We start from the raw sequence: 26,699 nt of genomic DNA, 5'->3' as shown, positions 1-26,699 counted from the left end.
AGCTGCTGAATTGCGGGCTTTTCCAAAGACATCTGTGTTTAAAAATCCGACAGCATTCGCATGGTCCGAGTGCTGTGCGATTGTTTTTTTTCTCGCACCCATTGACTTCTATTGCTGAGTGCAGTCCGATTTCCGATTACAATCTCAGTATGCTGCAATTATTTTTCCAGTCCGATTGTGATACGATCCGAGCTGGAAAAAAAAACGCAGACAAACACAATAATAAAATAACATTGGTCCAAATGCAATCCAATTTTCATTTGGATTGCATTCGCCCGATTTAATTGCAAGTGAGAATGAGCCCTATAAGTGAAATTCCAGTGAACACCATTTGCATTTTTTTCTGAAAATGTCCATCATTTCAGACGAACATAGAAACATAGCAGGCTACTTGCTGTATAAAAACAAAACAAACAATTTACTCACGCTCCATTCATATCATTGTAGTCTATGGCCTCGTCTAGGGTTTATCTGAATCCCCAGAACACATTGCAGAAGAGCAGTGTGAACATGGCCTTAGATACAATTCATTCCTACAGGTAATGATAATATTGTTCACAGAAATCCTACCATATTGCTGTAAATGATACTTTCTGGCACCACACACAACAAACACCTTGACTACTACTTGCTCTTTTTTACTATCTTGCTTTACAAAATAGAAGCTGCACCATTTACTATACAGTGAGCTAATGTTAAACCTTGCTGCATTCAAATTTTCAATTTCGGAAAGACACAGAATGCTTTGTTCACATCTGTGTTTTGGACTTCTTGCAGAAAACTTGGCACTCAGGTAAATGTTGTAAGAAAATAATTTTATTGTGTGCAGGAAAAAGGATCCAGATAATAAGGAATGCTGTGGATCAGCAGCATGTGCTGAGGAAGTGTGGCATGCTGATCCAGAGCGTTCGTTATTACGGGTATCCTTTTGTGTGCTGCAATATGTCTGACTGATGAAGGTCATTATAAGACCGAAACGTCTTCTTTTATTTTTGGATTGCCTGCACACAATGAAATTATCTTCTTACAACATTTACATGAGTGCCAAGTTTTTTACAAGATTTACATGGGGTAGGATCCTACTTGGGCACCATCCTCCGGAGTTCCGTAATTACTATTTTAATCACATCTGTGTTGAAGACACCCTTGTAGAATCTGCTGAAAATACTAGACAAAATATATTTTGTCCAGTAAAATGCCAGAAACCGCAATGGGAACCTAGCAGACCCCACATATCTGGGATCTGTTACTACCATTAACTTAAATGATATTATATTGGCAAAACAAGGCACTTATTGAAAACGTTGATGTCAACAGATCGATTTGTTATTCTTGAGTACATGATGTGGTATTGTTGTAAATAAATGGACTATGACTTTGGACACATCACTGAAAATCTTTAGGATTTATTATGGTTTTCCAAGGTTTTCATGCTTTTTTTGCTGTCTATGATTTTAAGTCGTCCAGAAAAAAAATCCAGATTGGCCAACTGATGGCTATGAACATAAGTAGACCAGTTTGATGGTTGAACAACTATTGATTGAACAACTGTCTGGTGAATGATCAGTACATTCATACAGTCATACACAATTAATACACATTTAAATCCATATTGGCTGTTAAAGTAGTTTAAAGTGACCATATATGTTCAATGGTACCAGGTAATGAATGAAAAACCTTACCTTGCCTTCAAAATCAGATCATTCATGGACTAAAGTTCTTTCCTTTCATACAAAGAAAGACCTTTTGTCTGGATATCAGTCAAAAGAGATCAAACATGGCTGACTTTATATTAAAAAAGGCGGACTGTGATTGGACAGCTAAAATGATAGTTCGTTTTGAAAGTTGACAAGGAAACATTAGCAATCTCTCCCAACTCCCGATAGCTATCTCTCCTGATTCTTACATACACAGAAATATTTGGTTCGACCAAATGTTCCTGTGTTTTCTATGAGAACAGTGGCCTTAAGGTCTTCTGAAAAAAGTTTTGATTCTCAAAATAGATGTTCCACTTCTAGATACAGGCTCATTGGATTACACCGAAGACTTAAAAAGGAACAGAACCACAAATAAAAAATATTGAATGAAAAAGAAAAAGGTCAAACTTTGCATTTTGCATTTAATGTAAGGTAGATAGAAAAACCTAAGAATCTTCATCATTGAATTTCACTTTTGCCTTAGTACCTGGTATTATTTTATGAGAGTTCAATGCAAAGGCCAGGTTATCCAATGACAAGATCAGTTACTGCAGGTCACTCTTCAATATGGAATCATGTTACACTTAAGGAACAGATTTAAGAGTCTCAAGAACTGATGATGATGAATAGTTCCTTTCAATCATAATTATCAACTAAAAATATGCAGCTTCGGATCAAGTTTCTACAGTGGCATAACTATATAGGGGGTGCAGAGGTAGCAATCACGCTCTTGCTCCTGAGAATTTACGTGGGGACAGGGGACAAGGAGCTTCAAGTTATTCCACTGAATTTTCAAATACAGAAAAATCAAATTCATGTCTGCCTGCGTTTTTAACATTTTATAGATACTTATTCTGTGATTTATATAGCATTGTTCTTATATTTTTTGACACTATTTTTCAGCACTACATACAATAAAAATCAATCTTTTTTCTAAAAAAATTAATTCTAATTCCCGCAAGCATTTGCTACAAAATGTTTGTAATAGGTAAATACAAATAAGTAAAGCACCAGTTCTAGAGCCATTTTTACTCAATTTAAATGGATTCTCTGGGTTAATCATATTAACATTAGGACATTAATGTGTGTTCAGGTGGGAACCTGACACATTACACCCCCACCGATAAGCTGTCATTAGCTCCATCAGTAGCTGGGTGTAAACACTGAAGTGATACTGCATAGCTCTATATAACGTGTAGTGATGCTACCAGGTACTGCATATGCATTCCTATTCTTTTGAATAGGAGCTCATCTGCAGTACATGGCAATGGCAGCCTCCGCCCGGCATTCATTGCACATTTACAATGACAGGCTCAAGGGTCTTCTGGAAACCCCCAGCTGTCATGACAACTCATCGGTGCCCTACAATTACGTGACAGGGGCGCAGATGGGAGTGTCTTATAACACACTTCCAGATAGTGTGAATCAAATGTCGCTGTCAGAGATTGACGACAGCATGTAACATTTTAACAGCCAGCTGTTATAGGTACATAACAACTGATCAGATCAGCTGTCATGTGCAGGGATAAATGCAGGCTCAGCACTTGAGCCTACAGTTGAAACCAGAAGTTTACATACACTATATAAAAGACACATATCCATGTTTTTCTCAATATCTGACATGAAATCAGAATAAACATTTTCCATTTTAGGTAAAATAGGATTACCATAATTATTAATATTTGCCAAATGCCAGAATAATGAAAAAGAGAGAATGTTTTAAGGCATTTTTAATACTTACTGCAAAGTCAAAAGTTTACATACATTTCATTAGTATTTGGTACCATTGCCCTTAAACTGAATCACTTGGGTCAAACATTTGGGATATCCATCCACAAGCTTCTCACATTAGTTGGTTGGAATTTGGGCCCATTCCTCCAAAACTGGTGTAACTAATCCAGGTTTGTAGGTCACCTTGCTCGCACCTGCCTTTTCAAGTTTGCCCATACATTTTCAATTGGATTGAGATCAGGGCTTTGTGATGACCACTCCAAAACATTGACTTTGTTATCCTTAAGCCACTTTGCTACCACTTTGGCAGTATGCTTCGGGTCATTGTCCATTTGGAAGACCCATTTCCACCCAAGCATTAACTTCCTGGCTGATGTCTTGAGATGTTGCTTCAGTATTGCACAATCTTCTTTTCTCATGATGCCATCTATTTTGTGAAGTGCCCCAGCCCCTCCTGCAGCAAAACTACCCCACAACATTATGCTGCCACCCCTGTGTTTCACAGTTGGGATGGTATTCTTAGGCTTCCAAGCTTCTCCATTTTTTCCTCCAAACGTAACGATGGTCATTAAGCCCAAAAAGTTCCATTTTAGTTTCATCAGACAACAGGACATGTCTCCAAAAATTAAGGTATTTGTTCATGTGTGCATTTCCAAACATTGATCTGGAATTTTTAATGCTTCTTCTGAAGTAATGGCTTCTTCCTATCAAAGTGGCAGTTCAGCCAATGTTGATACAGTTCTTGTTTCACTGTGGATATTGACACAAACTTACCAGCTTCCGACACCATCTTCACAAGGTCTTTTGCATTTGTCCTTGGATTGATGCACATATAGGACCAAAGCACGTTCATCTCTGGGACTCAGAAACCGTCTCCTTCCTGAGCAGTATGATGGCTGGATATTCACATCTTGTTTCTACAGGCGTATAATTGTACAAATGACTGAGGCAACTTCAGGTATCTTGAAGTTGTACCCAAGGATGAGCCTGACTTGTGCAAGTCCATCATTCTCTTCCTGATATCTTGGCTGATTTTTTCAGACTTTCCCATGATGCTACACAAAGAAGCACTGTGTTTCAGGTGTGCATTCAAAATACATTCACAGATGTGTCTCTAAATAACTCAGATGTTGCAAAAAAAACAACAGAAAAATCATAAGCTTCCAAACACATATCATCATATGGACAGTCCAGAATTGTTTAAAGGCATAGTAATCATAGTGTATGTAAACTTTTGACTTTGCAGTAAGTAATAAAAATCCCTTAAAACATTCTCGCTTTCATTATTCTGGCATTTTGCAAACATTAATATTTATGGTAATCCTAATTGATCTAAAATGGGAAAGCTTTATTCTGATTTCATATCAGATATTGAGAAAAACATGCAAACATATCTTTTTATATAGTGTAAATGTGAACTTCTGGCGTTAACTGTACATCAAATGCAGTGAGCCAACTTTGGACATAACTATATGTCCAAGGTAGTAAAGGGGTTAAAAGCAGTATTCTTAAGTAATACTGTATGAGAAAGGAGAAAATACAGAGCATCAATGAACAATAAATATCAAAGTTTATTTCCTAAATAGTTCATAATAAAAAGTGAAATTCGTTGATATTATACAGTAACATACACAAAGATGCCAAGAAATGTTGAAGACCCCTCCCCCCACACTCAAGTGATGCCCCCACAAAGAAAAGCATCAACAACCCCCATGATCTAATATAGTCAAATGCTGTTAAGCAATGGTCTAAGTAGACCTAGCCCTGGTCCCATACACAAATCCCCCACAAAAGTGTATTAAATATAACTCCATCCCATAACACATAAATAGGGAGTGAATACAAGTACCAGGCTTACCAATATCAGGGGCAAGGTGGGAATACAGCCAGAGAGTGGACCCCGACGCGCGTTTCACGGTAGCGCCGTGCCGCTTCCTCAAGGGGATGGCATTTGGTGCCGAAAAGAACCTTCAAATAGCCCAATGACCCCAATCACATGGTGGTTACCGACGAATCACAGCGGCACTCTCAGCGCAGGGAACAAGAAGCTCCCGGAGCACACGCACAGGGCCAAAAGACGCCTGTCCACACCAGGGCGCAGCGGGCCGCAACGCCATGCGCACGGCCGCAGTTAAAACATGCATTTTGTATCTTGCCATAACCTCCATAACAAGCAAAGAGCCTTATACAACTGTTTCTAAATTACAATATGAGGAAAACACACTTTGACTGGAAATCGTGTCGTGTTAAGTAATACTGTGTGTGAGCACATTCCCTCGGATAAAAAGCAATTCTACACATAAATTTTCTCAGGATACTTTACTGTTGGTATGACACAGAACTTACAGTAGCGATGACCTTTTCTTCTCCATACAATCATTCTTCCAGATGTCCAAAACAGTCCGAAGGGGGCTCTGGGGGGGGGAATAACTTTAACTTTGTCCTCTGCAAGTTCGATTCCTGTACTTTCTGCAGAATGTCAGCCTGTCTGTAATGCTTTATTCTAGAAAGGAGTGTATTCTCTGCAGCCCTTCTTGACACTTGCAAACGTATTGCTACCATAAATCCAGGGTAATACTAATGGTAAAGCATTCTTAGACGTTTTATGAGAGCGGTTCACTTTTCTTCCAAGAGAGTGGGTTCACTCACAATTTTATCTAAGAACACAGCCATGAATAAAGAATGGTGACTAAACATTAGTGATGAGCGAACGTGCTCGCCACAACTTGGTACTCCCCTGAGTATCACTATGTTCGGTGTACTCGGCGAGCACCGAGTATTTCCGGGATTATTCGGCGGGAGCTCGGGTCTCCACCCTGCAATTTTGGCGCTCTTTAGACCATGCCAATGACCATGCAGGGATTGTCTGCAATGCACTGTAATGCCGCAGCCATCTTTGTTGTGGTATTACATTGATTGGCTGGCTGGCCGCACAACGTCATCAGGTCTATAAGAAACCTGGCGCGGCCGTGCTCGCTGCATTCTGCTGTGGACTCAGATAGTGTAGGGAGAGCTGCTGCTGAGATAGGATGAGAAACGTTCTTTTAATAGTTAGTGTGGGTCTGCTAGTGTTCAGTCCACAAATCCTGATAAACCAACAGTCCTTTTTAGGGCTAATTTGTGGGGTACATAGACTGCAGCGCTAGGTAGGCAGGGGAGTCTATGTGCACATATCCACATCAGTGCAAGGCCTGCAGGCACTGTATGTGAGTGCACAGATCTCACTGCATACCTCAAAAAGCTCCATTATTGTCTGCTGCTGCTTATTTTCTATATACCTAGCTGCAGTTATCCGTGGCAATTTTTTTTTTTGCAGCTTATACCAGCTCATTTTATTATAAAGCAACCCATAGCCCCCTTTTTTCTACATTTATTTGCTTAGTCACGCTGCAGACTACAGCCAGGTCATTGCAATACAAGATTGTGCAAATCTAAGAATTACATTTTTTTTGTCCCAGGCATCAGATGTGAGTGCGCCAAAAAATCTGTCCTTTTTTTGTTGGTACTATCTAATATTTTGTAGTGTCTTACAACATTTTACTGCCCCAAAAATCTGTAACTGGCCCAAAAATATTTAGCTACAGTTCTTATATTTCTCACTGAGTTGTACGCCCCACGCATCACATATCATTGCACTAAATATCTTACAACTTTAGTACTCCAATTTTTTTTTAGTTTCATAGCCAACTATTTTGACACAATTTTGGTGTGCCCCAAAAAAATCAAGGCCACATTTTGATCAGTCTGTTATCTCTGGCTGACGCCTGGTGTATCTGTGGTGTCAAAGTCCTTGCTTTGCAGGCATACCTTGCATTGTTCTGTCTGTTAGCCTTGGTCTACTCAGTATTTATTGCTTTCAAAAAAAAAAAATTAAATTAAAAATGTATTCAGTCTATTATCTCCGTCAGACGCCTGGTGTATCTGTGGTGTCAAAATCTTCGCTTCACAGGCATACATTGCATTGTTCTGTCTGCTAGTCTTGATCTACTCAGTATTTAGTGTTTTAAAAAATAAAAAAAAATAAAAAAAATGTATACAGTCTGTTATCTCCATCAGACGCCTGGTGTATCTGTGGTGTCAAAATCTTCACTTCACAGGCATACAATGCATTGTTCTGTCAGCTAGTCTTGGTCTACTCAGTATTTACTGTTTTCAAAAATTAAAAAAAATGTAAAAATGTATACAGTCTGTTATCTCTGTCAGATGCCTGGTGTATCTGTGGTGTCAAAATGTTCGCTTCACAGGCATACGTTGCATTGTTCTGTCTGCAAGCCTTGGTCTACTCAGTATTTAGTGTTTTCAAAAATTACCAAAAAACATTTTAAAATGTATACAGTCTGTTATCTCCGTCAGATGCCTGGTGTATCTGTGGTGTCAAAATTGCCGCTTTGCAGGCATACGTTGCATTGTTCTGTCTGCTAGCCTATGTCTACTCAGTATTTAGTGTTTTCAAAAGTTACCAAAAAACATTTTAAAATGTATACAGTCTGTTATCTCCGTCAGATGCCTGGTGTATCTGTGTTGTCAAAATCTTCGCTTTGCAGGCATACGTTGCATTGTTCTGTCTGCTAGCCTTAGTTTACTTAGTATTTATTGTTTTCAAAAATTAGAAAAAAAATTTTAAAAAAATTAAACAGTCTGTCATCTCCGTCAGATGCCTGGTGTATCTGTGTTGTCAAAATCTTCGCTTCGCAGGCATACTTGCATTGTTCTGTCTGTTAGCCTAGGTCTACTCAGTATTTAGTGTTTTCAAAAATTACCAAAAAACATTTAAAAAATGTATAGTCTGTTATCTCCATCAGACACCTTTCAAAAATTAGAAAAAAAATTTAACAAAAATTAAACAGTCTGTTATCTCCGTCAGACACCTGGTGTATCTGTGGTGTCAAAATTGCCGCTTTGCAGGCATACGTTGCATTGTTCTGTCTGCTAGCCTATGTCTACTCAGTATTTAGTGTTTTCAAAAATTACCAAAAAAACATTTTAAAATGTATACAGTCTGTTATCTCCGTCAGATGCCTGGTGTATCTGTGGTGTCAAAAAGGCATACGTTGCATTGTTCTGTCTGCTAGCCTTGGTCTACTCCGTATTTAGTGTTTTCAAAAATTAAAAAAAAATATGCAGTCTGTTATCTCCGTCAATATACCATTTGTGGTGTCTAAATCTTCGCTTTGCAGGCATACGTTGCATTGTTTTGTCTGCCAGCCTTGGTCTACTCTTTTTTTTTTGTTTAAAAAATATTTGAAAACAAAAAACATATTTTAACTGTCTGTTATCTCCGTCAGATGCTCGGTGTATCTGTGATCTCCAAATACTTGCTTTTCAGGCATACTGATCACATATAAGTTTTCTCCAAATGAATCATTTGTATTCAGCTTTTCAAATATTTCAGTAGCCCATTTAAAATTGGCAAGGCAGGGGGCAAGGGATGGGGAAGTGGACGTGATGCTGATGGTGCATGCAGAGGACGAGGCCAAGCTGAAAGTGGGCCATAACAAAGACCCACATCTTCGCGCTAGACCTTCCTGTCCCAGTTTCTAGGGGACCGAGGCACACCACTATTGAAGCCAGAGCAATGTGAAACGGTTGTTGGTTGGATAGCACATAATGCTAGTCACTTAGCCATCACCATCACCATGACTTCCACACGGTCAAGTCTGAGTAGCCATGAGTGTGGACCAGATATTACTCACCCTGATCCTCCTTCCTCCCACCAAGCCAAGTGCCCTGAGACAACTGATTCCACACTTGGACACTCTGAAGAGCTGTTCAGTTTTCATTCTGGACTCTTGGCTGGTCAACTTGAAGTGTAGCCAGATGAGATCGTGAGTCGCCTGCCAGGTCCATGGGGTACTCGGTACTGGGTCCAGTACTTAAGGGGACGTGTCACGGCGGTGACCCGGTCCGTGGCCCTGGGCGCCCATGTAAAAGGGGGAAATTTGAATAGAGTTTATGTTCGTGACACCACCTGTAGTATTCGGTCAGTGAGGACCGACGCTGCTTTAAGGGGTCCTCTGGGGTGATGTTATGGCAGCTAGATGGTATACTTCCCACAGGTGAAGTGTATCCCCAGGGCTCCCGGTGTGTAGATAGAAGATGGTGAATGGCGCAGTAAAGAACGAGGACACAGGTTTGCAGTCTTTACCTGGTTTACTGAAGACTTCAGGTGGCCACAGTCCAGGGTACCAGATCAGAGGGCAGGCAGGGTCTGGCCAGCTTGGAAGCGAATCCAGAGTCCCCTTTTACCAGGTGGGAGTTAACAGCCTTCCTCAAAGCGCGGTGGTGTTGTAGTCCCTTACTGCCTATGTCCTCACAGTTGTTCTCTCTCTCTCTGTCCCTCATATAGGATAGGACATAACCCATACAACTGGTGACTTGAGCCTTTTTACAGGGACTCTAGCATGCCCCGGGCTCTATAGGTGTCACTGTGTCTCCTGGGTATCAAGGCGGACAGGTAACTTGCAGTTCAGCTGTCTGCCGGTCTCTGATGTAAGTCATAGAGTCCTTACAACCTCGGTGGTCCGGCTATCGGATCTGCGCCTCAGAGGGAGGCAGCCTACTCTTAGCTGGTCTCCCCTGATATTACTCTCCTTTGCTTCACTCTCCTTCACGCTCACTCAATTATATTCTGCTCTTGGTATTATCTCTGTCCAGGAGCTTCAGCGCTTTCTGGCTGAATGGCCCCTCAAGTCCTTTAGACTGCTCTCTTCCTGCCTCAGACTGCTCCAGTCTGCTGTCTGGCACGAACTCCCTAACTTTCCCTCCAAACCACAATATAGATAGGGGAGTCATCTAGTAAATAGGATGAAAAGCTCGCCCTTGTGGCCTGTAGTGTGAACATGTTGTGTGTATGGTGGTTACCTGATAAGAGTTATCCTTCATCGCTTCCAGATGTAACATCACTCTCCCCATGAGGATAGCAATGCTACTGTGATGACCAGGACCCTGGAGCGCCACACTCGCATGTAGTGATGCCCAAAGATTTGAACAGCCACGGTCACACGAAGGCGAAAGTCAGGAGGAGAAGCAGGGTGCTGATGTGGAAGATGAGGTGGTGGATGACTATGTGACTGACCCAACCTGGCAGGAAGACATGCAGAAAAAGGACATCAGCACACATGGGGAAGGAGGCATATCACCTCAACAGGCAGGAAGAAGCAGTGTGGTGGCCACAGACAGAAGGCGTGCATCCGTTCCCCATAACACCAACATGACAGAAGATGCCATTCCAATTGTTAGAACTTCCCGAGTCTGGTTATTTTCTAAAGACTCTGCCGATAACCCCAAACAGGCCATTTGCAGCACCTGCCATACCCGCATCAGCAGGGATAGCAAAACTGACCACCAGCATGATTAGGCACATGGCAGCAAAGCACCCAACTTTGTGGGCCGAACCCCAGGCTCCAGGAACACTGTCTGCAGGTGACACAACTGCTTCTTCCATTGTTTTGCGTAGAAGCCAATCCCCAGTTCAACGTGCCTGTGAAGATGCCTCGGGCCCTGCACCTGTTGCCCACAGTCAACCAGCACCATCATCAAGCCCATCCAAGTCCTTGTCCCAGCACAGCATTCAGTTGTATATACTCCAGTCATTGGAACACAAGCGGAAATACCCAGCCAAAGGCCAACAGGCCACAGTACTAAATTCTAACATTTCTCGCCTGCTTGTGTTCGAAATGTTGCCTCTTAGGCTTGTTGAAATGGAAGCTTTCCGCAACCTGATGGCGGCGGTCATCCCAAGGTACTGGGTCCCCGGTCGCCACTATTTCTCCCAGTGTGCTGTACCGTCATTACACCAGCATGTGTCCCACAACATTACCCATGCCCTCAACAATGTTGTTACTGGGAAAGTCCACCTAACCACGGACACGTGGACAAGTGCTTGTGGGCAGGGACGTTACATCTCACTGACGGCACACTGGGCTAACATAGTGGAAGCCGGGACCCAGACGGACCTTGGGATGGAACACATTCTCCCCATGTCGAGGATTGCGGGCCCTACATAAATCCGTGTTGCCCCCACAGCTGCAGCTCCTGCACCTCCTCCTCTTCAGCCTCCATCTCTGAAATGAACACATCAGTCAGAAGCTTGAAGCAATGGAGCACTGCCTCAGCCAAGTAGCAACAGGCTGTGCTGAAGCTAATCTGCTTAGGTGACAAACCGCACAATGCTGAAGAGTTGTGGACAGCGCGCTGAAAGAGTAGTCAGATATTTGGATGACACCGCTGAACCTACAGCCAGGCATGGTCATGTGTGACAATGGCCAGAACCTGGTGGCAGCTCTGAGGCAAGGTGAGCTCACACACGTACCTTGCCTGGCCCATGTACTTTACCTCGTGGTTCAAAGTTTTCTCAAAAGCTACCCAGAGCTGCCGGATCTGCTATTGAAAGTACGCCGTCTTTCTGCCCATTTTAGAAAGTCAGCTATAGCTTCAGCCACCCTTGCCGTGCTTCAGCAGCGTTTACAGCTTCCGACTCCCTGACTGCTGTGTGATGTCCCCATGTGTTGGAACTCTACACTGCATATGTTGGATAGGATAGGCGATGATACCATAATTAGCGTCACCATCCCGCTTCTCTGCATTCTGAAAACCTCTCTGCTCACAATTAAAGAGGATGCATTGCAGGCAGAGCAAGAGGACATGGACAAGGAACCATACAGGGTGATTACACTCAGCCCAGCCTCATGTCGTCCCAACGTGGATTGGTAGACAATGAGGAGGAGGAACAGGAGCTACTTTCATGCGCTATAGACGGTACTACAAGCACAGCTGTCATACCGTATGTTCAGCGGGGATGGCATGAGGACAGGGAGGAGGAGGAGGAGGAGGACAGCATGGTCAGTCATCCTGTTGGTGAGGACACGGAAGTCTTGCCTGTTAGCAGTCTGGCACGCATGGCTGACTTTATGTTGCACTGCGTTTCCCGTGACCCTCGCATTATTAAAATTTTCGGTGACACTCATTATTGGTTGGTGACACTTCTAGACCCACGCTACAAGGAGAACATTCAATCTCTTCTTCCAGAGACAGACAGGTATACTAAAATGTTGCAGTGCCAGAGGGCCCTTGTAGCAGAATTACTTAAAAAATAAAAGTAAGCCTACAGCCTGCAGTGATCCTCAACCTACTGAACCGCCGCACAACCAGCTCTACCCTCTCCTAGTGTATCCTCACCCATCCCCTGCAGACTGTGAGCCCTCGCGTGCAGGGTCCTCCCTCCTTATGTAACTGTGTGTCTTGTTTTTCGCTCATGTTTAATGTATTTGTCTATATTTGCCCCTTTTCACATGTAAAGCGCCATGGAATAAATGGCGCTATAAAAATTTAAAAAATTCCCACCTGAGAACACTGGCAGCAGAGTTTGTTGTACAACCAAGGAGTCCAAGCGAGAGAGACAGAAGTACAATCCAGCTCAAGCAGAGGAACAATAGCAAAGTTCTGGGACAGTTTTCACAGACCTTCTCATTGTTCCGGCACAGAGGCTAGGGGAGCATTCACAAGAAGTGCATTGTTTGGGAAGATGCTGAGGGAGTACCTCGCAGATCATACAAACATCCTCCAGGATTCCTCTGTGCCTTTTAATTATTGGGTATCCAAGCTGGACACGTGGCATGAACTGGTTCTCCACACCTTGGAGGTCCTGGCCTGCCCTGCTGCTAGCCTTCTGTCAGAGCGGGTTTTTAATGCCGATGGTGGAATTATAACAAATAACGCATACGCCTGTCAACTGAAAATGCTGACAGGCTGACTCTTATAAAAATGAACAAGGGCTGGATTGGGCAAGACATCTGTACACCACCAAGTGAAAGCAGCGAAATATAACCTCAAATACATTGTCTTTTTTGTGGAGGTGTATTCTCATGTACCTCTTCACATCCATACATAAGTATACGCTTCCTAATTTGGTCTGTTTGGTGTTATCCTCCTCCTTATCCTCATCCTCATCATCCACAAACATACGAACACAAGGGTGAACGTATTCCGTAATGCAAAAGTCACTCGTTTTTTGTGCAAGGGTGTCTATGATGCCCATAAAATAGTTTTCAAAAATGTACCCCGATGGGGAAATGTTTGTCAGCCCATGCACTTCGTGTATGGGCATTACAAGTATATAACCAAGAAGAAATGGAGCAAAAATGTCCCATTCAACATATTTAGAAATATATAATGCAAAATGTATTTAATGACAATACACATAAAAAATATTCAAATATACTGTAAATGCTGTAGACAATCTATGGAAACCAGGAGATAAAACAGAGGAAACATGACGGTATGCCGGGTTAGGGAAGGGCAACCGAATTCATCCCTGGGATGCAAGCATCAAGTATACAAACTAATAAATAATCCCACAGGCATCCAAAGGTAAATGTCACAATATGTAAATATGGATTAGCCCAATAAACCCCAAAGTGCTTTCAATGATGCTTGCTTACCCATTAGATTATTAGGGGGCTAACCCCACCTCACCCGGCAGCCCCTGACGTGCGTTTCGCCATACAGCTTTTTCAAAACCCCTTTTGTGTACTATAGTTTTTTTTGGAGTGTCTTCCAACATTTTTGGACAACATTTTGGTGACCAAAAAATCTTTAGCTGGCAAAAAAATATTTAGCACAGTTCTTATATTTAGCACTATAATTTGTAGGCCACATTGCATATCATTGCGCTAAATATTGTACAATTTTAGTACTCCAAATGTTTTATTCTAGTGTCATAGCCTACTTATTGACACAATTTTGGTGGTCCTAAAAAAATCAAGGCCACATTTTGATCAGTTATCTCCATCAGATGCACGGTGTGTCTGTGGTGTCCAAATCCTTGTTTTGCAGGCATACATTGTATTTTTTGGTCTGCTACCCTTGCTGTATACAGAATTTTTTTTTTTTACAAAATACAGGCCACATATGAAAGTCTGTTATCTCAGTCACACGTCTGGTCTGTGGTCTTCAGATCTTGGCTTTTCAGCCATACATTCCAGTTTTTGGTCTGCTACCCTTGGTGTATACAGTATTTTGTTGTTTTTAAAATTCTGGCTTCATATCTATGAACCTGTGTTCACCCCTCCCTTTTGTTATTTTCTTTCATAGGTGGATTCACATCCTCATTCACGCCACTAAATCAACAGGGTTAAAGGGTTCTGTGCTGCTATAGCCAGTCCGATTTTTGGAAAGGGTGTCTATGATGCCCATAAAATATTTTTTAAAAATGTACCCACCATGGGGAAATGTTTGTACAATTTAGTACTCCAAATGTTTTATTTTAGTGTCATAGCCTACTTATGGACACAATTTTGGTGGTCCAAAAAAATCAAGAACACATTTTGATCACTCTTATCTCCGTCACGGTGTATCTGTGGTGTCCAAAACCTTGCTTTGCAGGCATACATTGCATTTTTTTGGTCTGCCAGACTGCTACCCTTGGTGTATACAGTATTTTGTGGTTTTGAAAATTTAAAAAAATACATCCCACATATTGAAACAGTCTGTTATCTCAGTCACACGTCTGGTCTATCTGTGGTCTTCAAATCTTGGCTTTTCAGGTATACATTCCAGGTTTTGGTCTGCTACCCTTGGTGTATACAATATTTTGTGGTTTTATAATTTTTAACAAATACAGGACACATATTGAAACAGTCTGTTATCTCCGTCTGACGCCCGTTCTATGTGTGGTCTAAAAATAGTTCATTTTCATGCATACATTCCAATTTTTGGTCTAATACCCTAGGTCTATACACTATCTTGGTAAAAAAAAAAACCATATACTAGAGTGTGGCAGTTCCGTGACACGCCTCATCTATCTGTGGCCTTCTGTGTGCTTTTGAGGCTTCCATTCTCCTTTTTTTGCGGTGTGTTACCCTAGATCTAAACATTATTTAGCAGTAAAAAATAAATATACAGGCCACATATTGAAGAGTCTGGTATCTCAGTCAAACGCCAGATGTATCTGTGGCCTACAGATTGTGGCATTTCAGGGCTACATTCCACTGTATTTGCTGTCTCACTCAGTAGTGCTCACTCATCACTACTAAACATCTTTCAGAAAACAACTTCTCCCAACCATTCAAGACCAATTTGGTGTTGAACTATGTTTTTTGAAACATGATGAAGACCATGTCACAAGGCAAAAGTAGTAGCTCGGTGAACAAAACATTGAAATTTTGAGTCAATTGCTTGGAAACACCTGAAAGTCTATTTAGAATCTGTGGCTCTCAAGAACCAGTGGACATACAAAACCACAGAAATAGTGATAAGCTCGAAGAACAGACAAAAATGGGTTACCATTAGTTAGGATTTGGTCCAGAAGTTGAAATCCAACATGCTGGGGCGAATTTCAGAAGTTCTGAAAAATAAGAGTCAACTTTGTAAATATTGTGTCTTTATATTAACTTGATGCCCAGGGCCCACAGCCTCACATTGCCAGGACACTTCCAGGTACCAGCCCAGGGACTGCAGGATCCCAGGAAGAAATGGACCACAAAATGTGCTTTGCAATTTCTCCGGAGCATGCAGATTTCCGATATGTGGACGAAAACCACTGTTTGGGCGCATGGCAAGACTCGGAAGGGAATTCAACATTTGTTGGAATAATTAGCGGATGCAATGTCGCATTTGGAGAGCCCCTGATGTGCCTAAACAGTGGAAACCCCCCACAAATGACATAATTTTGGAAACTATACCCCCCTAGGGAACTTATCTAGATGTGTGGTGAACACATTGAACCCCCAGGTGCTTCACAGAAGTTTATAACACTGAACATGAAAATTAAAAAAAATCTAATTTTTCCCGCAAAAATGTTTTCTTAGCCACAAATGTTGCATTTTCACAAGGGTACGAGGAGCAATTGCACCATACAATTTGTTGTGCAATTTCTCCTGAATGTGCAGGTGCCCCACATTTGGTGAAAAACTTTTGGAATGCAGATGAACTGGTCTGCAGGTGTCATGGTGCGTTTGAAGACCCCCTGATGTGTCTAAATAAAGGAACTCCCTACAAGTGACCCCATTTTGGAAACTAGACTCCTCAAGTAATGTATCTAGATATGTGCTGAGCACCTTGAACTCCCAGGTGCTTCACAGGAGTTTATAGCGTATAGCCGTGAAAATAAAATAATCACATTTTTCCCACAAAAATGATATTTTAGCCCAATTTTTTTATTTTCACAAGGGTAATAGGGGAGAAAAAGGAACCCCAAATTTGTTGTGCATTTTATCCTGAGTATAGCAGTACCCCATATGTGGTTAAAAACTACTTTTGAGGCACAGTGTAAAGCTCAGAAAGGAAGAAGCACCATATTCGAGTTTAGGTTTTGCTGGACTGGTTTAAGGTGCCATGTCACATTTACAGAGCCCCCTGAGGTGCCAGAAAAGCAGAACCCACCATAAGAGACACCATTTTACAAACTACACCTATTATTGAATTAATCTAATGATGCAGTTATCATATTGATACCACAGGTGGGTAACATAATTTTATACCATTGGACAGTGAAGAAAAAAATAATTACATTTTTAGCACCAAAATTTTGTTTTAGCCCAAGATTTTACATTTTCACATCGGAAAATGGGTTAAAAATGGCACCAAAATGGCACCTTTCTGTTTATGAAAGTAGAAATATGCTACATGCTGTACAGTATTGCTTAGCCACACGGCAAGATTCAGGAGAGATGCACAGAGCACCATTTGCCTAATGGAGAACAGATTTTCCTTGAATACTTTGAGGACTCCATATAAAGAGTTCTTAAGTGCTAAAAGAGCAGAATCCCCCCTCAAGTGACCCCATTATGGAAATTATACTCCTTTGGGAATTCATCTACAAATGTAGTGATGATTTTGACTCCATGGGTGTTTTTCAGAAACACCCAAGAGTGGATGTTGCTTACTGAAAATCAGAAACTGCCGTTGTAGTGTTCAGTACGTTGCGCCCAGATCATACTTCTGGTGACACACTACTGTAAATTAAATGGGCTCTCATTGCTATAGAAATACCAAACTACCAAACATGTGGATGCTAAATGTAGTTTAGGCACACTGTGGGGCTCAAAAGGGAGAGGGACATTTGGATTTGAGGGTTCAGAATTTGCTGCATTTCTTTTGGGGAGTAAGGAGTCATTTTGCTTTTCCATAGCCCAGTGCTACCAGGAACGTGGAAGTCCCCTATATTTACATTGACAGATGACAGACCTGAGTGGGGACTTTTTTTTGTGGATTGAGTTGAAGCTTTTATTGTGAACATTTTACATAACATTTCGGATCACATTTATCCTGAGCTCTAAGCTATGCCATTACTTTGGGTTTTCCATCAAATCTCCAAGTGATGTGATTCAGATGAACCCTCAAATGATCCATTCACTATGATGAGACAGCAGAGTTACCTCTGTTCAGAGATGCCTTTTTTCAGAAGAGCACAAAACTGTGGCGGCAGCGCTTTTATGCGCGCCTAAAAAGACGGAGACTACTGGATCATAGGCCAGACAGCATCAACAGTGTCTCCATCTGCCTTATTATAGGGAATCTTCCACCGGGGGATCCATCTAGCTCTGAATCACATATGTCAGAGATTTTCACAGAAACTCCAGTGTAAGCACTGAGCATAGAGTGCAGGATAAATGTGCGCCGAGTCTTACTGCAATCTTTGGGAGGAAGAATGAACAAATCCACAGCAGATGAAGAATTGGTTTTATTTAATTTTTACGTCATTCCTGGTGTGTTAAAAGTTATTAGACGACTTTAGTCTTTAGGTCAGTGCGATTACGGGGATACCAGATTTATATCTGGTTTTTATGTTTGGCTGCTGTCACACAGTAAAAGATGTCTTTGTCAGCAAAAGAATTGAGAAAAGCATGTGAGGGCTTGTTTTTTTGCAGGACAAGTTGATGGTTTTTTTATACCATTTTGGGGCTTATAAGTGGTTAGACGACTTTACTCTTCAGGTCCATGCGATTACAGCGATACCAGATTTGTATCAGGTGTGATGCAGCGATCACTAATGGGTTGGAGAATACTCGCTTGGCAACAGGATAAATGCACACAGGAACATTTTTTGCACATAAAACAGTCTATCCGGTATATTCAGGTATCATAAACCGCAACCACGAATAGTTCATTACATCACTTCATATATGGCTTCATCTAAGAGACACTAAACACGCCAGACTTCTCACTTCGTCCAGTTATCATGGGTGACCGTACGCTGAACAGTTCATTACATCTTCCGGAGAAGCTGCCTTACGGGGATCACCAACTTGCCTGACAGACACATACCAGTCGGTTCCAGACCCACTGAAGGTCGGTAGCTTCCCGCACACAGAAGCCATCACTGGCTTTGCAGATCCATGGCCTCACCTCGTGCTCTTCATGGAACCAGTCCACACACAGGACCTCCCAACACAGAGGCCATTCAGGATCACGGCCTTCAGGGATCCGGTCCCCACTCTGGACCTCCCAATACCCAGGCCTTTCCTCTCACAGGACCTTACAGCCAAGAACCATTGAGGTCTATACACTCAGAACCATGTAACCCCACCCTCGTCACATTATGAAGCTGTAGCCACTCCCATAGGTGGGAGATGTGTATGGTTAGTCAGATCCGCCCAGCACTCCGACCAACCCTGCCTCCCTTTAAAACTACACCAACACTTGTGGGACTAAAGGTCCCAGAACAACCTTCAGGCTTACAGCACAGAGTATCTTCCTCTGCGACACATACCAGCCATTTACGTTAATGCCGGATGTTGTCTCATCACCATAGTTATGCCTGTGACTGCCATTCATTTCTATGGCCTTAATACGCCTCTGTGCGTATTCTGAGACCATGCAGCGCCCCCTACCTGAAACAGGGGTCATAGCATCACACAGGTTTTTATGTATGACTGCTTTTTTATTGCAAAAACAAGTTTTATTATTTTGAGAGCTATAATTTTTCCATATTTGGGCCAACACAGCTGCCCCAAAAATGGCATATCCATAAGATGAGCCAAGTCTGGCCCTTAACCTCTGCTCTTTCCACTTGTCCTGGTGCGGGGGCAAGTGGGGTGGCATAATAGCACAACATTATTGTCTCGTGGTGCCATGAATAAGTTGAGCAGAGTTCATAGCCAATTTGACTACGGGGTTAGTAATGGGGGCGTCTTATAGATGCTTCTCCATTACTAACCCCTGGGTTTGATGTCAGCTGTCAATTCAAAGCTGACATCAACTTCAAACACATTACCCCATTTGCCACTGCACCAGGGCAAGTGGGAAGACTGGAGGATAAGTGCCAGAATTGTCGCATCATAAGAATGCGCCATGTCTTTGGTGGTTGAGAGATTATGTTTTTAGTCTGGGAGGGGGCCAGTATCCATAGCCTTTGCTGGCTATTAATTATAATTGGGGGCGAACATCATTTTTTGGGGGGTCTCCCATTTTAATAACCAGTAAAAGCTAAGTATACAGCTGTGAGCTGATATTAATAGCCTGGGAAGCTCAATGTTTATTAGCCCCTTCCCAGGCTATACACATCAGGCCCCAGCTGTCGGCTTCCCCTCAGCTGGTTAAAATTTTGGGGGTCCCCACACCTTTTTTTTTTCTTTACGTTAATGAATTATTAGCTAATTACATGTACATTAAACTACACACGCACTTCACTAATTATATAAATGTCACTAACATCTTTCTATCTATTTTATTTTGACGGGTTACGCTGAGAATTTACTGTACTCGACTGAGGAAGTGGTCCGTGTGCCGTACGATCTTTTTTTTCTTCTCACACCCATTGACTTGAATTGGCAAGTCTCGTCTGACATACATAGCCAATTGCAGCATCCTGTGATTTTTTTTCTCAGTCCAATCTGGGCGGAGAAAAAAAAAATCGCAGATGAGTAGGGAATCATAGAATAACATTAGTCAGAGTGCAATCCAATTTTTTTATTGGATTGCACTTGTCCATTTTTCACACAGAACATAGTACACAATCCCTTTTAAATGGTTTCGCCACACAATATAATGCCCCCATAATGTGGTATAAAACCCCAAAGGTGCCCACCCACACAGACTGATGACCCAGAGAAGCTTCCCCACACATAGTATGATGTCCCCACAGTGCATTATCCCCCCACAGTGACCCCCACAATTTTAGGCCTCCACATCACCCTTCCTAGATTTTGATTGCCCACCGTGTCCCCTCACCCATGATGTCTCTCACAGAGCCACACTCACAATGTAATTTCTTATAGTGCACCCCCACACACACTGGATTGCTCAGCAGCAATAAAAACTAAATGTTGGCTAAATTAAAAAAGAATTATAATAATAGAACATACTAAAGATAAATTGTATAGCAAACAGTAATCATAGGGTTTTCTATTCCTTCAAACGATTACATTGCCTTCGTCACTCAGTTAAAAAACTATTACAGGAACATAAATCAAACATGACCTTTAAGATGACACAACAACACTGAGGGTATACCATATGATCGGACCCTTATTCTGAACACCAAGGTCTTTGCAGTAAGCACATTTTTCTCACCATACTTTACATTACTATTACAATATTACTAATCAGGAGAATCAATCAATTATATTTCAGCATTTGAATACGTGCTCTGCTTGAACTTGGACATATAAAATTATTATTATTTCTATAGCGCCAAGATATTAATCAATAATCAATATTGCCTTATTGTTAGACAATGTAAACAGACTAGACAGTCTTTAAATACGCCAGATTAATCAAAGTGCTGTTTACTAAACCTTGTGCAAAATTTTACACAACCACAGTCGTTATGCTTGGAGTCAGAAATTTACGCTAAAATTTTTGGTGCATTTTTGGAGCACAATGCCGCATTTTAGAACACACTTTCTTTCTGGCAAATCGTGCCCCTTCTCAGCAAGTCCAAGAAGATTGGGATAAGATGGAGTCTGTAGATTTGTGCCTGTTCTTGGCACCGGCAGTGTCAGAGTGGGTACATTCTTATCTCCCTCTCTTGTCATCAGATGATATTGTGTGATCTTGTGCCCCCCAATTCTGAATGCATAATTGGTTCAATTAGACTGACTTTAAATAAAGGTACCTTCACACTCAGCAACTTTACAACGAGAACGACAACGATCCGTGACGTTGCAGCGTCCTGGTTAGCGATCTCGTTGTGTTTGACACGCAGCAGCGATCAGGATCCTGCTGTGATATCGCTGGTCGGAGCTAGAAGTCCAGAACTTTATTTGGTCGTCAGATCGGCGTGTATCGTCGTGTTTGACAGCAAAAGCAACGATGCCAGCAATGTTTTAAATGGAGCTAACGACCTGTGAGAACGATAAGTGCGTCACCGCTACGTCACAGGATCGCTCCTGCATCGTTGTGGAGCTGCTGTGTTTGACATCTCTACAGTGACCTAAACAGCGACACTGCAGCGATCGTCTCGTTGTCTATATCGTTGCAGCGTCGCTGAGTGTGACGGTACCTTAAGGTTACAAAATTATTGGGGGCTGTCTGGGGTTTGAAATGGAATAATGGCATCCTGACAGCAACTGGTACAGTTAGACCATAATAAACAACAGATAGTCCCAGTTCTCCAATGTATCAAGCAGAACCAATCTATCCACAGGTCCGATCTTATGCAGGCTCACTGCTCTATCGCAATGAATTCAAATCCTCTGCCCTCTACAGGTACAGCTGGGGGGGTCTCAAGGCAGCAGCAACAAGCTCACACTAACTTTCTCCTTTGTTCACTTGAGTATGGCCATTCAATCCCACTTCTGGTGGAAAATTGTTAAGGGCTCACCTGGTGAGGTGTATTCGCTAAGCTGTAGATCAGGATAAGGAGCACTTGCGGACAACATAGGAGCAGCAGAGTAGTGTAGGCCACCTGGTATCTTGCAGCAGCAGTGCAGTAACAGCAGAGTTTAGTCAATCTGGCAATTTATTGCTGGAGAGCGGTAACATACAAGAACATCAGAGTTTTGTAAGTAATCTGGTATCTTATTGCAGGATTGCGGTAACACCCAGAAACAGCAGAGATGTGTAGGCAGTCTGGAGCCTTGTTGCAGGAACGCACTAACAACACAGGAGCAGCATAATTGTGTAAGAAAGGAATAAGAGAAATTAATTATCAGGTATATTGATTCAGCAGAGTTGATATAGCAGCCAGGACTAGCTGAGAAGATAATTATATGTCTAGCTACAGTAGAGCCAAGTGGGGAGTGTGACCTAACTCACGGGAACCAAATAGTAGCGTTGTGCGCTACAACTTATGCTCGCAGGACGTACACAGCCATTTGAGCCGTATAAGACCATGGATGACGAAATAAGAGGTGCACGGTTTACCACAGAGGGAGTTGAATGTAGGAAGAAGGAAGAAGCAAAACCCAGTGTTGGAAGTAGAACAAGTGAGGCACAATACTTTACTTTTAGAGGCCACTAAGAGTCCAACAAACAAAAAAGAGGATGCTTGGTCAAAAACTTGGGTAAAATTGGAGCATTAATGTCTTATTCAATACTTTTTTTTCAATACTGTAGTCAATCCACGAACATTTTTACAATTCAGAATTTAGTTAATCAGGATGAGTGGTTGAATCAGGAGCTTACTTTACAGTAGAGGAGAGATTATTGCAAACCAAAGGACCAAGTAAGGCAATATGAAATGCATTAATTATCTTCAAAGTTGAAGATAAGTTTCAAAGGTGACCAGATTGATTTGTTTACTAATTTGGAATAAAGTTAAAAACTAAGGGGCCAGCTTCTTGCATAGAGTCTTTAATCAAATGTTTTTGAGGGAAAGCCAAACCTTATCATGAGTACAAATGTCGGTAACAGGCCAACGGTGTTTATCATTACTTTTTCGCATTAGCTGATGTCAAACTGGATTGCACCTTAATCCAGATGTCATGCATGTCCTGAGAGACACTGTTCACAGCAGGAGGTTTACTTTTGGATGCAATAGACAAAGGAAAATAAGCCAATGATCATAGACTATGACAAAGGAAGGTGTCTATTAAGACTCATAAATGGAATTGCTGTGGGCAAATCCCGCCCAAAGGAGCAAATAAGGCCAATTTTTTTAAAATGAGAGAAAATCTGAAAGTATTGTTCCATAAAATGTCTTGATGTTCTCAGTTTCCCATTACTTTGGGGGTGATAGGCAAAGGAGATATTTAAGGAAATGTTGAGATTCTTTCCAGAACTGGAAATATGTTGCACAGTCAGAAACTATAATAATTGGAAAACTTTGGAGCTAGAAGAAAATTTCTCTAAAAACACTTGGGCCAGTTGTAGAGCAGATGGAAGTCCAGGTAAGGCTACTTTCACACATCAGGTTTTTGCCGTCAGTAACAATCTAGCGAGTTTTGAAAAAAACGGATCCATTTTTTTTTCCGCCGGATCCGTTTTTTTCACATAGAGTTGTATTAGCGCCGAATTGTGCCTGATGGCCACACGTTTCATCCGTTTTTTGCCGGATCCGTCCAAAATTTATTTTCCGGCGGACGGAGAAAACATCCATATGTACGTTTTTTTCTGTCCGGCGAAAAAACGCCCAGCGACGGTTCCAGCGATAAACAGATGAAACGTATGGTGTATTGACTGGATCCGGCTACCGATTCCGATTTTTCGCACTAAGCATGCCCCGTTCCTGCATTTTCAATTTTTGAGAGTTTCTCTCTCTCATCCCTGGAACAGGAAGTCAGAATTGTATGTCCGGTAAACCAAAACGGATCCAGCAAAAAAACGGATCCGGCGCATCAGTTTTTCACAATTTGCACCGGATCCGTTTTTTTCAAAAATAGACAAGATTATGCCTGAAGGCAAAAAACTGATATGTGAAAGTAGCCTAATGTAATAAAACAATACATCTTGGAAAAATGGTAACCACTACCAGCATGGCAGTAAACCCTTGCACCTTAGGAAGAATTATAACAAAGCCCATGGAAATTTCAGCCCAAGGTTTTTGAGTAGAAAGTAGAAGATGTAAACAACAACCAAGCCTTGAAGTGCTTTAGAGATGAGAGAACATGTCACCCTCACTACTTGGGCTAACATTTTGGGTTAAAATGTTCTTGATCTCCAATGGGATAGTTCTGTTCTGCCGGAAATCATTTCCTAGAGAATTTACCACAGGGATAATTTCTAAATTCAGAAGATTTTTGTGACAACTACTCCTTGAGTTTTACTCTTGACCTTTTTTTAAAACGTAAGTCTACTGGGGTGACAAGAAAAATCAGATTATCAAGAGAAAACAGTAAATCTCTACCAGAAAATTCTTCTTTTACCCAGTTACCCTGGTTTGTTTTGAGATTGAGAAGGATTTGGCGAGATTCTGCTCAGTCTCTGCTCCAAAAATTCAGTGTAAGTTAGCAAATGTTCACACTTATTTTTAGAAACTGAGCAGAATTTCTCCGTCTTCCTCAAACACTCAACACTTGGTTTTGGTGATATATTAAAGTACTGATGGTGGTTCTGGTGATGTATTCATGTAAGTATCCCTTTAATCTTTTTGCGGTTGTTGGGATTGATTCAGTTTGGCATTGCGGCCCTTGGACCAAAAAATGTGCATTCCTGTTGTACACCAATTAACTTGTTTTTACTCTATGCTCTTATGCTTATATTTTCGACTTCTTATGTTGTGAATATAACATTAAAGTGTTGGAAGTGTAGAATATCTCCCATGCCCATGGACTTTTTCTAACATGTATTTTTTTCAAGGTTGTGGTCTTAATGGCAGCTCTCAGTTAAATAGTGGAGTCAAAATGAATGGGTGTGTATCTGTAGCAGTGCATTTTTGCTTTGTGACTCATCAGCTGTACCTGTATGGTCCTTGCAGATGGAAGATGATGAAGTCTTAGCAAAAGATGGTTAACTTGATGCCCCGACACCTAATGCCAAATTTGTAACAGAGTCCTGCCTACACCATGCCATTTATAATAATGATGCCTTTTTGTGCTCTGTTGGCCCTATCTCATGATTTATTAATATTTCTTTTTTTTCCAGCATGCAGTTTGAAGGCGACACAGAAGCATGAAGATTATATTTGACTAAACGTCACTCAGGCTCTTTGCGGTTGCAAAAGGAAAGAAGCAACTTTTTTTTTTTTCACTTCAACACCAAGACAACGATATGGAGGAGGCAAATTATCTATCAGTGTGTGTGTTTGCATATATACTGTATTTGTGGTTCCAGCCACTAAAAAAAAAAATCATTTTTTACATCATCATCCATCTATATGATAATGTCTAAAACTCAAGAAGTATTTGTCTAGTTTTTTGGTTAGCATTTTACCATATCCAAAAGGATTGGGAAGACTCTGTTGGTGAGAGACTTTAAAATTAAATTACACAGACACAACTTGTAATTTTCATCATGGAAAACATGACACTTTCCTAGGTCCAGAGCGCAAAATGTTTCCTGGATGATAAAATATTTATATGTGCTAATCTTATCAGCTCACTGTAATAATAATAATGTAACCTATATAGCAACAACATATTCCGCAGCACTTTAGAATTAAGCCTGGACATGTGCAGACAATAAAGACAATACAAAATAACACAAAGTTCAACAGTTACAGGAGGAGTGAGCTTACCATCTATAACGTAAAATAATATTCTCTGTAATCATATCTTATGATGTTTGCTGCATTTTAAAACTAGGAGAAAGCTTTCAAGGGCAGCCAAATATTTGTCATAGTATTGTATCCCTTAAATGATAATCTGCCAAATTCATTCTGCACCCAAGAGACTGACTTCAGGATTTCTGAAGACAGCAATAAAGTTTAACACCACTTTGCTAAAATTTCCAATACATCCTCCATGGTGTAATCTCCAATATATAAAGTATCCTACGGGAGTGATATATATGTCTATGCTTTTTCAAGTCAAATTAAATTGGAAATGACGAAAGTGCAATGTCCTCTGTATCCATGTATTTATTTTGATATATTTGCTGTATTTATATTGTAACTGTTGGTTTGTAGATTTTCTTAACTTTGTACTTGAGAGGATTAAATGTTTATTCTATAAATTGACAGTGATCTGTACATTATTTTTAATCATCTGAAAATGTGTTTAATAGTGATGAATCATAAAATCATAGAATGTTAGAGTTGGAAGGGACCTTCAAGGGTCATCATGTCCATCCTCATGCTCAATGCTGGATTCACTAAACAATTTCAGACAGATGTCTTAGTGGACCCTTGGATGTTCGCCCAACATCCAGTAAAACAGTTTGGTTGAGGTTCGAACTTGGCCCCAAAGCCAATAGAAGTCAATTGGGACCCAAACTTCAGTGCTTTAACATGGC

At 41.3% G+C, this 26,699-nt stretch overlaps 1 protein-coding gene across 1 annotated transcript in view; it reads left to right on the top strand.

Moving 5' to 3' along the window:
- Positions 1 to 26,423, top strand: part of TMEM233 (transmembrane protein 233) — a 164,425-nt gene extending 138,002 nt beyond the window's left edge. Inside the window, exon 3 of the mRNA XM_077294869.1 lies at positions 25,392 to 26,423. Within this exon, the coding sequence (XP_077150984.1) occupies positions 25,392 to 25,403 (12 nt within the window). The 3' untranslated portion in view covers positions 25,404 to 26,423. The remainder of the gene's footprint in view (positions 1 to 25,391) is intronic.
- Positions 26,424 to 26,699: the final 276 nt, after the last annotated feature.

Source organism: Ranitomeya variabilis, chromosome 1 (genome assembly GCF_051348905.1).
Source record: "Ranitomeya variabilis isolate aRanVar5 chromosome 1, aRanVar5.hap1, whole genome shotgun sequence".
Lineage (NCBI taxonomy): Eukaryota > Metazoa > Chordata > Amphibia > Anura > Dendrobatidae > Ranitomeya > Ranitomeya variabilis.
This window is presented reverse-complemented; position numbering and strand designations above follow the sequence as displayed.